The sequence below is a fragment of the Mycteria americana genome, chromosome 3 (genome assembly GCF_035582795.1).
Source record: "Mycteria americana isolate JAX WOST 10 ecotype Jacksonville Zoo and Gardens chromosome 3, USCA_MyAme_1.0, whole genome shotgun sequence".
NCBI classification, from domain to species: Eukaryota; Metazoa; Chordata; class Aves; order Ciconiiformes; family Ciconiidae; genus Mycteria; species Mycteria americana.
The window spans coordinates 74453974-74472140 of NC_134367.1; the positions used below are offsets into that span (position 1 = coordinate 74453974).

Consider the following 18167-nt stretch of genomic DNA (forward strand, 5'->3'; position numbering starts at 1 on the left):
CATAAAAATTGTCTTGCAAGGGCTTCAAGAACGTATACCGTAAAACTTTTTGTAAAGATAAGTTGATTATGTTAATACTACCTCAAAAGAAGGAAGAGACAAATCTAATACATAGCTCTTACATGTTTTAGATGAGTTGACTTTACTGAAGTGTCTAGTTGTAGTACAGACCAGTTAGGTTTTACGCAATTTATTATAATCACTAGATGCTGTCTGCTAAATGAGAGTATGTCAGTTAGACCTCAAATTCCACAAAAACTGCTGCCCTGGATTAGCTAAACTAAAGATGAAGTACAGAGTATGCTAGATAAATGCGCTACATAAATAAGCATTTAAAAGCTGTGAAACAGCAAGACCCAAGAGCATTAAAGTTTATTTAATTTCCCTCCTACTATTTCTGCACTCAGGTTATGATTGGGGTTTTGTGGTAACATCTTAATTTTTACCACCATAAGTAAAGTTCTTTGCTTTTTGTTTTCAAGAATTTTTGCAATTAAGCACTTTCAGCTGTGTTATCAAATGTTTCTGATTACAAGATGCATTCAATTATTCCAGTAATGTGTCCTACAGTCATGTCTGTACCTTGCTTAATATTATTTTCAGAGCCTAAAACCTTGATTTAGCCCTCCTTTATGCTTTCAACATTGTCCTCATCTACTTAATCCTTCCTCAAAAAGCAGCAGTATCTATACTTTAAAAAAAGTCTTGCTTGAAAAATAATGCATTGAATAGTCTTTAAACATATCCTACCTTTCCTTCATCCATTGGATTGTCACTAATGTGGACAATAGGTCCTGGGTGAGATTTGGACGACCTAAAAAAGAAATATTTCCATTTAATTAAAAAAAAAAATCCCCTGCCCAAAACTGCATCTCAAAATGATTGCAAGTAATACAGATTCTGCAGATATAGACTCCATGAAAGCAAGCTACTGACATTTCAGCATGGAGTCACTTTTACTTTTATCTTCAAGCCCATAAATACTTTCTATTTTGAGGCAGTTAGTTTCTGTCTTTTTATAAGAAGGAAAGACTTTTTTACTGCTTATTCGCAACAGAAGAAAATTGCCATTAGCTTTACAATATCTGTCTTAATGTTTGTTGTTACAGAATTGACACAGTTGGATGAAATGTTTATTTTTATGCTGGAAAAGAGGTCTTGCCATTATTCATAAACTGCCCAAGCTGGGCATTGTTAAAACAACACAGAGTTAAACTTTATGTTGACTTCTTGCTACTGAAGAAGATGGGCTAATGAAGAGCTGCGTTTGTTTCAACAGCCTTTGGCAAGGGATGGACTTCATGTATATTTTGAAGATAGACGTAACATTCTGGGAACAAAATAACAGCACAGGAACAGCAACACAACAAGTATGTTTTCACCCACAAAACATTATATTTGCATACATAAATTTATTATTAAAAAAGGAGGAGCAATGACAATAGCTGTAAAATATACTTCGCTCTTGGAATGGGCTTATTTAAATTCACGTTTTCAGCCAGTAATTTTATATTCAGCATGCATCAGCCCTCTTACAATGCATGTCTTTATACTTTGGGCTTTAACCCCAAAACCGTAAAAGTGACATGCCTGCCCAAATACCAGCCACATCATATTTTAACATATATAATTTTTCTAGTTCTTTATCACCACAGATAATGATTTTTATGTCTATTTTTATATAGTCTATTTTTATGTCTATTCCAGGCACTATGATAAAGTAGTGTTATAGGCAGAAACATATATATTAACATTAACACTTCACATTTGTGAGAATAAAAAGTATTTATGTGACTATTTATGTACTTTTATTGTGTATTTGGTGTAGTGAGACTAATACAGAGGCCACTCTAGGTAACAATGACATTTCTGCAACTGACGTTAATAATATCTGGGACACCTCTGTTCCCTCCCCTCAACACACAATACTTGATTAAACTCACAGTTCAATGGCTTTATTCCACATGATGACATAGCCTGAGAGAGTAAATGATTCCACATTGACAATGTGAATGTTTCCTCTTTCGGTGCCCACATATAGCCATTTACTTTGGAAAGGCAGATGACAAAATGTTATCCTGAAAGACAAAGCCACCCAAAAACAATTAAAGAAAAGTCTTTTAGATATCCTGCACTTCAAGGTTTATGTTGCCAAAAGGTAGGAGAATGGCAATAGGCAAACAGGAAGAAGTAAGACAAGTTACAGGTAGAGAAAAGTAGCAAAGCCAGTACATGACAAAAGTAAGAGATGCACAGACAATGTAAAAAAACTTAGAGTAAACAAAAAATAGAAACCAAGGTATTCTAAAACTGTTAAGTCATTCAGATAAAAATCACACAGGCACCTTTGACTATTATCATATTGAATGTATTTGCTCAGGATTGCTGTAATTTTGAACTTAGAATACAATACTCCTATGTTATAATCTATAAATCTCCCTTTGAAATCTGTCTAATTTCAACTTTTAAAGAACAAAGGATTTTTAGAAGTAGCCTTATGCAGATTAAGCTGGTTTCAAGTAAGGAGACAAAGGCAGAAAATAATAAGCATAAGAAATGTAAGTTTACATGTAACCCAAAGTATTCCCTAAAGAGCAAACATAAAACCAGTCCTAAACCATTATAAAAGTCATTATTTTAAAACTAGTAGTTTAAATTTGGGGCTATTATTTTACTTAAACCATGTTTTAATTTTCTGCCTTATAGTTTTCTCTTCTACTAGAAGGAAGTACCTCAATAAAACCCAAAAGCTAACAACTGTTTGTGCTAGCAGAGAACTCTTCTTTGTCCATAGCTCCAGTGCAAATATTAGCATTGGAAAACTTGGTTACTTCTGTCTTCTTGGACCCTGCTTATTGTTTACTATTTCTTCAAAATTGGTAAGGAAATAATGTCTGTAGGAACCGAAGCTTCTAAAGGATCTGATTTTTCTGTACCACAGAAATACTAACTTGAAATTGGAGGCTAGAAACTTTCTGGAAACTGTAAACTCTAAACCATTTTAATCTGACAGGGTCCAATATTGAAAGAAATTGCCAAACTACTTGGAAGATCAAACTTGGGCTTTCAGAAACGTTTCAGTGATAAGGTAAATAATAATTATTCAATGGAAATTTGTTCTGTCAGCTCTAATCCTTAGCTTTAGAGATTTTTTTGTTCTTGTTTTCTCCCAGTTGGGCTCCCTTCTTGCCAAATCCATGCATCACTTCACAAGCCTGTTAATAATTATTTATGCAAAGGAACAGCTTCAGATCCTTTGCATTAGATGCTGCATATACACACTTCAGCACAAAAGCAAAGGCTAACAGCAGCAATGAGAAAAATTGCTAACAGCTGAAAAGATGTTAATTTGTATTACAGGTTTCAAAAGTTAAGGCTTCGGTAGTAATACTACCTGGATCAAAAGTGTACCACTTTGCCTTTTATATCGCTAATTTCTTTCTAGTTAGGGAATGCAGTATGCTCAAGCAAATCTTTGATTTATCCATTTTCTAACTTCCTTGATTTCTTGTGCTTGAATATTTAAGCCAAAGGCTGCACTTTTTTCATTGATGGTTGACAGAAAAAGGACTATATACAAGATTTAAAATGCTCTTCCAACTCATTGAACTTAGAGGTTGTAACATTTTTACTAAGCACAGTAATCTGCAAACACCACAGATTAAAGACTTATTTTCGCAATGTCCTTGAAAAAAATACTTTAGTAGAAGCTAAATCACATACATCTCTGCACACACTTCCTAGGCAGGCCCCAAAACCTTACTGCCCAGTAACAGAGCTCTCCCACTACAAGCAGGTCATGGGGAGGGGGAAGAGATGTAGCATGAAAACATCTGCACTCTAAAACACCACAGCTTCTTTGTGCCAGCACTCCATGTGCCAGAAGCAGCTGGCAGCCAGATCAGTTGGATCTAAAAACGTGGCCTAGCAGCCAGAAATAATATTCAGGAACAGGGTCATGGGCCTATCTGTCTTGATCTGTGAGTTAATATTGTCAATGACAGTTGTCCAATGCTTTCATTGTAAAAAACAATCTATTTCATGTCACTTAAAGGTGGGCAAAAATATAAGTTGGGGCTGCAACTTTGATTGCTATAGCAAAAGGGCAACACTTCAAGAAGTGTCCAGCTCCTCAATACTCTTGATACTCTTCTTGAATATACAGCCATAATCAATTTACTGTCTCCTCTGTGCAAGTGAGATTAATTTACTCTTGGTGTGCTAACTCTTGACAAAATTAGAGTTGAACAAGTAACTTCGCAAAATGTTTACAAACTCTCAAAGGCAGGAGGTTGAAGAGGCTTCAAAATTGTTAAGTATAGGCACATATAAAACAGGGTTCTTAACCTTATCCTTCAAAGTCTGCTTTTACCAGTCTTCTACAATCAGAAGTCTTGTATAATTTTTATATAATCTAAAAAATATTCTTAGAGCTTTTATGTTTCACAGAACAACTGATTAGTTAAATCCAAAAGGAATTTCTCATGCTGATCCCGCTATAATGAAAGAATCACCATTTCACCTTGAATGTGGTAAATGTTACTTCATTTGTAAATATAATTTTATTTGCTATTTCTTTATTTTCTTAATAGAAAAAATGTCTTCCAACTTTCAGAAATTCAATTATATTTGTCTGAAGTGATTCATTTCAGATAACTGCATTTATTTTAGCAATTTACAGAATAACGCTTCCAACATTAAAGACCATGTACTGAGCTTCTTTCTCTCCAGTGATTAAGGCTTCACCTTAAACTATGTAGATTTTAAACACTGGAAATGTTACAGCCCTCTTAAACTAAAATTCAGTGAAGCTATGACTATCTGAAGGACCAGTGACGACAAACTAGCATGTCAACATACAGGCTACATTCTGTGGCCTCGCTTGCTCCACTGAAAATTGGACTGAGGATTAAAGCGATTCAAAATTGTTTCGGAGGATGCAAACAAAAGGTCAGGGTCTTCTTGGTGGTGAGGCAATACTTGCTTATTTAACACTTGGCCAAAGACAGCATTTTTTTTTTTTTTCTGAAAAACGCAGATTTTTCTTTCAGAAACCTATCTTTCTACCACCACAAGATTAGAATAATATACTCCATCCATAACATTTTAAGATCAACAGAAGTGGAAGTTGCCATACAATGCTCTGGCAATTTCTACAACTCAAGCATTCCCCCTCTCTCTCTACCCACAAATGGATACGTACGTAAACGTGGAAAATGCAATCAATTGTTGGTAACAGATTGAAAACACTACAGATACACTCAACCCAATTAAAAAATTTTTGAAAGCCTTTCTTGCACACAAACCCCAACTGCCTGAAAACAATGTCTCAGTCAAAAACAGAGTACCATACTCTTCTTCTGTATCAAGCCATTCTGGCCAAAAATACAGAACAGAAGCATCTATAAAAAAATAAGAGAACAGTTTTGTGCATCTAAAGAGACAGTCTGGGACTGTCTGAGCCAGTGATCACAGAAAGCAGGCTTTTGCAGGCAACTGTTTCATGGCACAACAGATTTCTCACCTTATCTCTAAGGAAATTTCAGCTACCTCTGCAAGTGTAGTACATTTTGTGAAGCAGATTGAACTTTTAGCATAATACAAGTATTGTGCACAGCACTTTATTCCAAATATTTCACTTCTCCATACCTGTATAAATAAAAAATCCCTTTATAGAAAAAAGCAATGCTTTAAAAATATTTTTTTTTAAATCTGAAATCTACAGTATGATTTTAATCCATACTATCCCTGCTAAAATGAGGTAGTTATGCAACCCCAAAACAGTCAGGGTAGTTCTAAACTCTACTGTAGCTGCACTTTTCCCTAAGTACAAAATCTTCCTCCTCACTGCATACATATTTGCAAAGCCACTCCTTCCCCTGTCACCCCCTTCCAAAAAAAAAAAAAAAAAACCCCACAAAACCACAAACACAAGAAACTTCACTTTCCTGTGAAATTAATTTGTAAGAGTTGAACCAATAGTTCAAGAAAAAATTATATACAGAAAACCCAGTTGTGCACTAGCAATGGAAGACCGATAAAAAGAAAAACCCTCACGATATTCCTTGTTCTTACTATATTTAAAATATAAATATCTGCTATTGCTTATGGGAGAGTATCAGAAGTGACAGGAGTGTCTTTAAGAAGCTGTTTGTAAACCTACTGAAAGGATTTCCTTTAACTGCAGACCATGTGTCTTTTCTGATAATCTGTCAAAGTTAGTTAAGAAAAATCTTAATTGTGGTTGTTTCACAATGTATATCAGAGTAGTTATTATAGCAAGTGATAGTATTGCCTAGAGGAATTTAATTATAGAAATATCAAAGAATACAATTTATTAAATTAATATGTAAGTCAAAGAATTAGGCTTTTAAGGGAAATACTAAGTAAAAATGGCAGGCTGTTATCTTGAGTGTATTATTATGACAATAGAAGTCCTTCTAAGTTGATCGTTACCTTTCCTTAGTCGACTGCGTTATGAAGTATTATATGTTCTTCAGAATTTTCCACTGCTTTAACAAAGCACAGTGACAAATACTTTGATGAATGACAAGCACTGATAACAGATTTTATTTTTAAGTCACTAAAACTATTTCTAGAACCTCAGGCTATCATTATAGGTCTGTAGTTACTGTAATTACACTAGCTGCTCAGATCATTATTGTATACACAAAGTAACAATTTTCTAAAAAGTGTTAAGCTACCAAAGTTGCATTCTGCATACCTCTATCTTCAACCTTCCCTGCATGAGACAGCCACCACGTAAAATTCAGAAGCTGAAAAGTTTAATTCTTATGTTAGTCTAGACTCCACATCCATGGTCTCTTGTCACGTCTTCAATGGGCATAAAAAGTCAAGAGCCAGTGTCAGAATGACATACTGGTGGAAGCAAGCAGTGGCTGTGATTTTGCCAGACTGCTGCAAGGGGTCTATTTCCAGATCTGGTAACTGCAATAAGCTTAAAATACCTACCTGTACGAAAAAGGCCTAAAGGGACAGAAGGCACGTGCAGAGGAAGAATTCCTCTTCAATGCATCCCAAAACTGTCCCCCCAAAAGACTATGTGGATAAATGCAGTATATCATAGAAACTGGACCAGGTACTTCAATTCCATTTATATCCCATAGCAGCACTCCGAATGATGCTTCTCCAAATACGTTCACTTGAAGGACTGCCTCTAAAGGCAGCTGAGAAGTACCCATGTTCAGTATCTGAGTTGTGGTGTACACTAGTAGTGTCAAGATAGAGTAATGGGGAAGCAAGAGCCAAGAACAGAAATAAAATTGTCACCACTGATGTGATCAATACTAGGGCCATTTAGGTAATTTTCCAGAAAAAGGCTCAATTTTAGAGGTTTTTTACATTGCTGCAGGTATTTGTATTTTTACGATATAATGTTTCTAATATATTTCATGGCTTACATGTTCTCTCCTTTATGGAGTCACATTTCACCTCTCCGTTTTAAGATGGTTTTTCAAGCTTCAGTTGTACTTCACTCAGAAGGGGTCTCCACGTTTTTATTTATACACAAACAGAAAAGGGCTGCTTTGCTGCTTGTAATGCTGACAAAAGACCAATGCACACATGCTTTTTGAGGCAACTCATTTGAAAACTAAGAAAATTTTTCAATATTGAAGGAATTCACACCAAATACAACTAAAGATTTGAGGATCTTTTATCACTGATAAAACCCCCTGCACTACATATTTATGAACTCCTGTTGGTATATCTGACATGACTCAAAAACTAACCAGACCTTTGGCATCAGAAGATGCTTGGGTAGCTTGCTCTAACAGATGCAGTTCAGGCTGAACATTTCATCAGGGAAGTCACACGCTACAACTTAAAAAGATGGCCATGTCAGAGATTTAGCTTTCCCAAGAGACAGAAGAATTATGCCCATCACTGATAGAGAAAAGTCTGTCAAGACAGGCAGGGCTCAGACTAGAGGTCAAATTCTGCCCAAGAACATGGCACTTGGCCATTATGTACCTCATACCACTGTGAAAGTCAGTGTGCAAGGAAAACAACAGGACAATGGATAGAGTTTTTTTAAAAACTGTTTTAGAAACTTGAAACGTCAGAGTAATAGGACTCAGTGCTTCAGTTCTGCCTCAGTGCCAAAAGCAGCAGAAGGCAACTGATGCAACTGGAGTTCCATCAACTGCACTGACACATGGGACTCTGCATGCATGCATGGCCTCAAGAAAATGTTTTTTCAAAGGAATCTGATCTTGTATGAGAGACATTCACATCTGCAGCAAATCCAGACAGTCAAGAAGTTCATTTTCTCCTGCTAACTTCCTGAAACAAGATAAAACTCCTAATTACTTCATCTAGTGGATCACCATTGAATAACATTTTTAAGCCCACCAGGTAAAAGAAGGCTTTATATGACACCATAAGGGCAAGCAGACCCAGGGATAACTTCCTTTCACTCTCAAGAAGAAAGCCAGTTTGAAAAGTGTCGAAAACTTTTGTGTGAAAAACTTAGTTATGTCGTATATTAAATTTGTATATCATTGACTCTGCAAAGACTCCAAATATTTAACTTCAGAAGTATTGTTTGGATATGTACCTGTAATCCTTCTGTTAGTTATACTATAATCCTACCCCAAAACACATAGGGCAAACAGGAAAAAGCCAGCCCTCAAACAAAGGCTGGAAGTGAAACAGTGATAGTGATACACAGAAAGGGGAAGAAAAAAACCACAATCAAGAACCCACAAACAATGTCTATCATCACCTACTCTCACAGGCAAGAAAACCTGTATGTCCTTCTCCTATCCACAAAGTGGCAGAATTGGTCAGTTTATAAATTCAGTGAGGTGAAAGGAAAAATTCTCTCACAACAAGTGACTGCTACTGCATGGGCTAGGTACAAAGTTACAGTATCTAACAAGGTAAGGTATGTATCATAATAAAAGTTAAAAGTCTTGTTAATAAATAAGTAAATACAACTGGGATTTTTCACTCGCTGTAGACAGAGTCCGTGTTTTAAACACAATGCTACAGTTGCTGTTTACATCAGGACACAAAACTAGATATACTTAAAGCATAATTTTGTAACTCTGAATTGTGCAGTTTCATGCTGAGGAAAACTATTTAAATCCCACAGCACAAAAGTTGACATATTAAAAATTAAACTGCTATCAATGCATTCGGTGATCGATATGCAAAGCACTCACACACTAAACACTTCTATTTTTATGCTGTGATTCTGGTTCTTGTCTTTATGCTAAGTCACAAAGCAAGTAAACTATTTCTTTTGGCATTAGAACAGGGAATCTCAGCTCAGGAAGGATGCAAGTCTTAGAAAACTAAACAAATTTCCCATACTTGTACGTAAAGCTGTTTGGTGTGGGGTTTGGTTTGCAGCAAAGGAGACTCAAATTTGTCATCCCACACCATTATTATTTTTTTTTTAAATCAAGTTAGTCTGTTACTTCACGCTCCCTTAAATTGGTTCTGTGAAAGTCCCTGGCTCATTAGTGATGTGTGTTTGACTTTTCACACCTTAGATCAGCACAAAGTTTAACAGTTCCTGTATGGCAAGAACTCTAAAGCCAGACTGGATATCTATCTCATTATATGCTTTCAATGCTTTCAATATTTACTTTAATAAGAAGCATTAACCATGCTTATTTCAGAGTTAATCTAGCCTAACATTAACATTTACTACTAAGTCAAAACAAATTTGACATGAGGCTTGCATTACATGTGAACACACAATTTTATGATGTGTTGGATATTTATACAGGTATGTAGATGACAAAGAAACTACACTGTGATCCACTGAAGAAATCTTAGAGGAGTACAAAACCTAGGATACTAAAAATAAGTTCACACACCGAATTGTGCATTCTTATAAGTATAAGTATATATTTTAAAGTGCTACTTATACACTTTTAACTTGCATGACAAGTCATGCAAGCAACCCCCGCCATGTAAGCATCATCATGCATTTTCTTTCCTGGCCCCTACACACTGCTTCCCACAGTCAAGGAATAGTGGCCAAGCTTAGCATGACATTAGTTTAATATCTTCTAACTTTCGTTTGGTAACTAAGAACATGAAGCAGCTGCAAATCCCCCACAAATACAACATGAACAAAAGGCTAGAAAACTTGCAAAACTAACTTGTTTTGCACTGTGCTTCTGACATCTGCCACTAATTTCAACTAACAGATTTGTTATACATCAAAACCTTCACCAATCACCAATTCAGAAGACTTGCTTCAAATTACTAACCATCACTGGTACAAAAAGCAGTCAAGAGCTATGAATCTATTAAATGGCCAGTTTCGTATCTACAGATACTCAACTCATATAAAAAAGAAAGCAGCATCTTTAAAGACTCTTGGCCACTACTTTTAAAGAAATGTTTTGCTTGAATCTAAAAAGCTGCAAGTTACCCAATGAAGACATTTTCCACAGCTCAGAACGAAGTCTGTAACAGGCATAGAATTATTTTAAAAGAAAAAGCAACTCTTTCTCACCACTCCCTGTTCTTAAAATTCATGAGCAGAAAGTGGTGTGAATTCTTGCTTTTCTAGTCATATACCAGAGACTGCATTCTGAATTACTTTACAGGTAATTTAATACTCTAATTCAATTTTTAGGTAAGCATACAAAATACTTAACACATGACAAGCGTTTATAAACAAGCTATGTCTGGTTTTTATTCCTTATTTAAAAGATGTTCAAAACAGGCCTGAAAGCAAGCTAGCCAAACTAGATTACCAACAGGAGAAACAAATATGAAATCTAGAAATTGTGTTGTTAAACAATGGGCAGTAATTCTTCCATATGGCTAAAAGCAGGGAATTAGCCAGAGCTGGTAAAAGGCTGTGCCAGGAGAATACAGAATTCATTAACAAGTCATAGCCTTATTTTTTTTTTTTTTTTTTAAACATAGTTCAAGAATAGTTTTCAAGACTAGAATATCCTTTAATCTGGGTAGCTAACTGCTACAGTTAGCTTTCTAGGCTACAACAACCTTCTAGTTCACATCTAATCCTTACATATTAAACTCTGATTTGGAAACAAAATCTGAATAAAAATTGGCCTGTGACATGTTGAACTCAACTCCTACTTTTCCACAATGTCAACACACTTCCAGGTACTCCCTATCAGGTATATAACTTTAAACCTTAGCATCGACAGAGTCCTAGAGCAAATGCTGATATAACTGGAATAGTTATATAGCTTCAGTCATGTAGTAAGATTTGTCTTTGTTTCCCCTCCAAGGACATTTTTTTCCAGTTTGTTAACTTATTTATTCTTTCATCCAAACTAATTTCCAAGATATTGAAGTTCCCTACACAAGCCAACAAATTATCGTTAGAGAAGATATTGCTACAAGGCTCTGTTGTAGTATTTAATAAATAATTCCTATTTGAGAAATTAGTTATCCTTATGAGCAAATCTTAATCCCACAACATAAAATATTTAAAAGATTTTATTAATTAGGTATCTAACAACTTGGCGCTTGTGAATTGAGAAGACCCAGTTTTATTCATGAACACTCTTCTCAAACTTAGTTAATATACATCATAAAACTGACCTAAGCAAAGCCCATTTACTTCAAGTTCACATAACATATCAAACCTATTAGGTATAATTCATTACTAAGAACCCTTAGTCTTATAAAGACACCTACTTAGAATTCTCAAACAGTGAATTTGTGCAATTCTGTACAGTTCAAAAATAAACGTAATTCCCTAGTAATGAGATTACACTTTTTTTATAAAGCTTTATTTTATAAACTAGTCAGAAGAAAACAGAATATTTGAAAACAGTTAACAGTCATCCAGCATGACCTAATAAGTGGCTATGAAATGTATGGTTCTGGGATCTTAAGTGTTCTGGCTACTTCTATATGCTATTATAATGTATACTTTAAGGTTAAGATTACTAGAAGAATAAGCCCTTGTCTCAAGCTATACCTTCACCACTCTTGGTAACTATGGTGCTTTCATTACCTATTTTAGCAAGGCACAGGTTTTCCTGGAAAAATCAGTACTCTGTCCAAAATTAATAACAAATACAACCACTGAAGTGACACGAGTGACTTAGACTCCTTTCCACCCTCGCCCCTCTTTCTGGTAAGAGCACACACAGTTCCTCCCTGTGATAGGTTTTGCTAGTGAGACAACCACATTTACAGGAACAGGATGGTTTAAAACTTCCACTCTGTTTAACCGAAGACATCCATACATCTAAGACTCTAAGACAGCTTCCAACAGATTTGCAGACAATCAGAATCACTTCCTCAGATACCTATTTTAAAGTATTAGTTAGAAGCCAATGTCCAAGTGTGGTTTCAGGCTGCAAATCTGAATTTTATATTGACACTTAAGTAGGTGCTACAGGTAAGAGAAAAGTCATTTAAGAGAGAAGGAGGAAGGGAGAAGGAGAGGGAGAAAATTCAGTTTGGATATACTACTGCATCTCCTACAGTATATTACATTATATAATATACTCCTCTAGTATATTATATTAGAAATCTAATCTAAAACGTCTCCCTAGCTTGTGTACAACGCTGTTATTGAGTCTCAAAATTGTTAGTCAAAATGACTATTGTTTTCAGTTTCTCTGATACACACAGGACCTCCAACACTGCAGAATTCTGATTTGTCATCAAGGGGAGAAAAACTTCCAATTAAAAAATGGAATTAGTTTTCCTGTTGTATTTCTGGTGCACAGATACACACACTTACTTTTGTTCCAAAATTCCTTTGGGGGCATACATAGAAAGTCTTCTATCCCTCCACTTTTTAAAGATGGGAATATTGATGTTCAGCAATGCAATATGCAAAGTGATAGAAAAGTAACCTCAGTTTAAGTCACTAGTGTGTCTACTCACAAGCACTTTGGGCCCTTACAGCCTGCAACTCAAATTCAATGTAAATACACTTTCAATTATTTAACAAGTTATGAATTGGACTGCATTAATAAACCTGATCTTACCATCACACTATGTGCTATTGTAAGCAGCAAAGTAATAATAATCCAGTCCCTACCGTTCTCGGTTAAATTTGAGTGAATGAAGTATAGCAGGTCTCTTCTGACGCAAGTTCCACAAGTGTAAGGTATCATCAGCCAAGGCACTCACAAGAGCTCCCTATGAGAAAGAAAAAGTTTTAGTTGACTTACTTTCATAACCCTAGTAACAGTGTATCGTCATCGTAGCAGAAATATATTACATACTTCTACCAGGATGAAAAAAATATTTATAAGCATGTGCATCAACACCATAGCACAAATAAGTTCTAAGTAATAGAAATGAGATAACTGATGTGATCGCATGTCATTCAGCTCGCTCACATTTGGTTCAGTGCTATACTGAGGGGTGATGGGGAAGGAGAAGCTTTTTCCGGTGTGTGCACATCAGTTCCCTCATGCCCATCTCTGTAGAGAAATTAAGCGATGAATTCAACAGCTAATATCTATGTGCTGACAAAGCTAGTGAGGTTTGACTTTATCACTCCTCTGAGCCAGAAGTCCCTCTACAAATCTGGCCCCAGCTAGCTCAAGAACAGCACTGCTGTCAGATCTCAGCTGCTACACACCTGAAATTAGAGGGATCAGATTGGGGATCATTGCTCAGCTCATGTCTAAAACAGTAATTCTGTCAAAACAAAAATTAACTACCTACTGAAACTGTTAGTACTATTGAAAACGTACTTTACTACTTCGAGAGATAACTTGCAATGTTCAGTGACATGATTAAATATTCCTAGTAAAAAAGTCCTTGCTCATAGCAAAAAAAGAGTACTCTAGAGACAAAGATATTTTCAGCAGTTAGTCAAGCATTTTCTAAAATTAAAAAAGTTAATTTATTTATAATCATTATTACTGTTTGCCATTCATGCTAAGAGTCACTTGTGTTAGCTGATTTTGATGCTTGCTTAATGAGAAATTGAAGAAAATAAACTCTGTATCTTCTCTGAATTACAGAATACATAGATCATTTTACTAACCTCATTAATCAGGAACTGAAGCTGGATTACTGCAGCTCCACTGTCATGTTGGCAGTAGCATTCAACTCCTGGCCGACCAAAGCTGGAATTGGTACCATTAAGGAATAATTGTTGTATGTAACAGGGAAAAAACCACCAGATCAACATTGTCACTATCACTAATACCACATTCAAACAGGTTAACATCCTGCTTCTACCTAGTGCACTCAACATATTTAACCACGTAGATATGAGTGATCACCAAAAAAAAAAAATCATTTATAAACAACACAAAGTAACACAAAAGTCAAAAGGCCCATCTTATTTATCCCCATGGAATAGGAAAATTATGTGTAACTGCTTAACTTATAGTTATTTAAGGGATTCTTCATCAATGAGAACATAACAGAGAATGATGAAGCAGTTATTTTAGTAGTGTTAAATATTAGGACTAGTATAAAAAGAACTTAATCTAAATAAGCATCATAGTCAAATGATCACATTTTTCAGGTGCTAAAGGAGCTTTCTCTCCTTTTTAAACACTACTTACACATGAAAGAAAAGCTGAATAATACAAGGCCTGGTAAAAAAATCTGCTGTGACAGAGATAAAAAAAGATTAGTAGCCAAAATATGGAGGAGTCAATGGGAAATTATGTATAATGTAAATTTCCAGGATCTCTGTATCAAGACTTCCTGGAGTCACAGCAACTATGAGATAACAAAAGAGTGTTCATTTTCGCTCCCACACTTAAATCAGTCCTGTACTTCCACAATGAATATCAAATAGAAGCAGCAGCAACACAGATTCTCTCAATTCTCCATATTGGATTCATTTATTAGTTGCGAAGATTTTGTATTTCAAATGTGGTTATCCCCTTTCTTCTGATATGAAATTAAGGAAATTCTCCAACCTCTAGGAGACAGAGCAGAAATAACACAAGTCCAGATGAATTATGCAAAGTAGTCAGTATTTCATCATTATAGTGGTTTCTGGAAACCAGAAACCACTCCAGAGTTTCTGGAGTATAATTTGTCAAAGAGCTGAACACCTTTTGTTTTAAACAGGCACCTTAGTTTTTGGAAGAAAGGCAATCATTCCAAAGATGTATGCAAAACAGGGAATATAATGTAAAATTTGTTCTCTCCATATACACTAGAAATTAATAAACCAGTACAATTCTCACCCAACTCTGCAAGTTTTTCATTTACTGAGAGATTGTTGATCAAAACCAAAGTGGATACGAATACTCTTAAAAAAATATATGCATTCACACTAGAGACAGTTGAAAGGCTGAAGAGACTACTAGGTTGCATGCAAATCAAAACTCAAACACATCTCCTGCTCAACCCCTAAGCCGGCGAGATAATACGTAAGTAGAATTACAATGGGAACAAGTCTGCTTCAACACACCCCAGTATTTTAACTTTTAAACTTCAATCAAGTTCTTCTCCTAGACTAATGAATCTGCATACCATCCAGCTAAGCAATGAGATATACTAAACAGATGTTGAATAATCCAGCAAACTTAATACCAGCTTTCTTCCCCAAACAGAACTGGTAATTTAATTTTGTTCAGGCATGGAAGGGCTTAAAGAGCCAGCTTGCCTCACCTGTTTTTTCCCCTTGTATTTTAAATTCTTATCATTACGTTTCCCATACAAAGAAGTCATCTGTATTCCACTGACAGTTTATAGGTCTTAAAAAAAAGAAAAAGACAGACCTTAAAAGTTGGTGGTGGGATGGGGGTTGTCCCCATAAATGATACCTTCCTACACAAACTCAGAACACTTTTAATGTAAAATCATTGCTTTTGCATTAACTATGGATTGACTGCACAAATTGCCAGAATGGAAAAAATATCCCCACAAGAAATACCAGAAGTTTCAGAGCAGATTTGTTTCAGCCTTGCTCATGCTTCTGCATTCACTTGAATTAATAGTTATTTGCAGAAATAGACAAAAAGCAATTTCTGAAAGTAAATTCAGATGTTTACAGGAACTGAATTTTAAAACTTGTTAGTTATTTAGCTGCACTGACACAGGTAGTTTTCTAACAAAAGAAGGTTTCCCCAGCCCCTCCCCTGAACATCAGCTTCCAACATAATTAAATGTAACCCTTCCTCGTTCACCCACCCAGAGCTACCTTGCCTCAAAACAAGAGGAGTATGACCCAGAAAAACAGAGGTCCATGGATTCCTCAGGTTACTCCAACCTTCAAATTCTATCCCTCAAATGTTTTCTTTAAGCACGTCTGATGCAAATATTTCTGGAAGCACTGTTATAACTGATCAATAAAAATGTCAATATTAAGAATACTTGAACATTTCTTTAAACAAAAAAATCCTTTTGCATCTTCCAGGACACCGAAACCAGTTCTCTCTCCAGAAATCAGTAAATATGCAGCACTGGGAGTAAGTTTACACAAGCTTTAAACATTCAGAGCAAGTTCCTCCTTTTTGACAAATTAGTGGAAGCCTCATGTGCATATCTGAAAATAGTTTGGCTTTTTTTATAGTGCTTACGGTTATCAATAAAATAAAAATAGTCCTTGCAGCTAGTCCCATTTAGTTCCTTTACCCAAGGATTATGTCATCTTCACTTTTTCACCCACTAGCTAAAATTATTCTTCTCATCTCAAATTAATATCATCCTCCTAACCAGCATTAATCTTCTTTTCTGAAGCAATGCAAAGCCTCCCAGTTCTGCAGGGTACGCCGAGTTGAAAAAGCACGTCGCTTAAAAACTGACTGTAGAAGGATAATAATACATGCCCATTTCAGTACATATTAAGCATTTCTCAACCACACAAAACAGGCAGCATCCTAGGGAATGCAGTTTGTCCAAGTCCTCTATACTTGCGTACGTGTGCTTAAGGCAAAGAGAGCTCACTGTACTAAGCAGTAATCATCTACCACATAGTAGTCCCCAAAACAGGGAAAAATTATAATGAATAATGACAAGATGGGCAAAGCATTTTCATTTTGTAGACAGGAAAACCTCTCTGCCAAAGACCTAGGGTAGCTCTAGAGGAAATAGTCTGCTCTGAGCAGTTTTCTAATCAAAGACCCATCCTTCCTCCTTCACTTCCAAGCATTTCTTTCTACTATTCCTGCTTCATCCCCTATTCCAAATATTAACAAATTGGATAAATTAATAGCTTCTCAGCTGTACTTTTAAATATTGCTTCTGTGTTCCCCACTACCATTAGGAATTTAACCCTCGAAAATGCTAGTCTTTCATTGTCTTCCCTGCATGTTTTTTGAAAAAGCAAGTAAGGGACAAAAGCTGTGGCTGAGAGAAGGAAGAGGTAACATACTCATGACCCAACATCAGCATTCATTTTCATAACTGCTAGAAGTGCAGGTCATACATAAGAAAAGCACAGTATCATGCTAATTTAATATCGCATAATGGCACTGATTTTACTTTGATTTGTGAGAAAAGGCAACAGTTCCAAAATATTTTTTTTCCAAACAACCTTCAGACCTAAGCTTACACTTTTTTTTTTCCAGGAAAAATTAGAGCATTTCAATTATTGATATGTGAGTTCTCTCTGCAAAATTTTCTTTTTCAAAATTACTACTATTATTTATAGCTTATCTACATAGGAGCAACTCAGTGCACATCTGCCCTTGGAAGTCACATTTTGAAAGAGGAAACTAATTCCAGAATATTTATGAAAGCCGCAGAAGAGCAGTCTGTTTTTTTTTTAATAATTCTTTAATTTAAATTACTCTAAGTAGACCTAGGGAATACTGGGTTCTTCTTCACCTGTGATTGACACATCTGGCATAGCAGACAGTTGCAAAAACTGTAGCTATCAATTCAATCCCTAGCATAAGTCAGTTATGTATACAGAGACACATTTATAATATAAATTACCTTCCAAACTATCATCACACAGATATTTGCATCTTCGTGTCATTAGACTGCTATAAAAAGTTTTAATAGTGCAGCACAAGATACATACCATGTTCCTGTATCAGATTTGCCACTGTTACTATAGTTCAAGATTAAGACAAATCTGAAACTGTAGCAGCTTTTAAAATTCATTCCTAGATACTTCCCAAAACTGTAGCTGTAACACCTCACAGTATTTAAACATTTGACAATTTTGATGGAAAAAACAGATCTCCAACTAGAGGAAAACACATACCACTGATCTGAATTACATACAAAACACTAAGGGCAGTAGATTACTC

The 18167-nt window shown here is 35.6% G+C and overlaps 1 protein-coding gene across 11 annotated transcripts in view; it reads right to left on the reverse strand.

Annotated features, from left to right (window-relative positions):
• STXBP5 (syntaxin binding protein 5) overlaps window positions 1–18167 on the reverse strand; it is a 115663-nt gene that overhangs the window by 70976 nt on the left and 26520 nt on the right. For all 11 annotated transcript variants that reach the window (XR_012775303.1, XM_075499041.1, XM_075499043.1 and 8 more), the window contains 4 exons: window positions 13985–14066; window positions 13025–13125; window positions 1944–2078; window positions 751–814 (listed from right to left, as the gene is read on the reverse strand). Coding sequence is in view for 10 of the 11 variants with exons in the window: in XM_075499041.1 (XP_075355156.1) it covers window positions 751–814; window positions 1944–2078; window positions 13025–13125; window positions 13985–14066 (382 nt within the window). In the remaining variant the exon portion in view is untranslated. The remainder of the gene's footprint in view (window positions 1–750; window positions 815–1943; window positions 2079–13024; window positions 13126–13984; window positions 14067–18167) is intronic.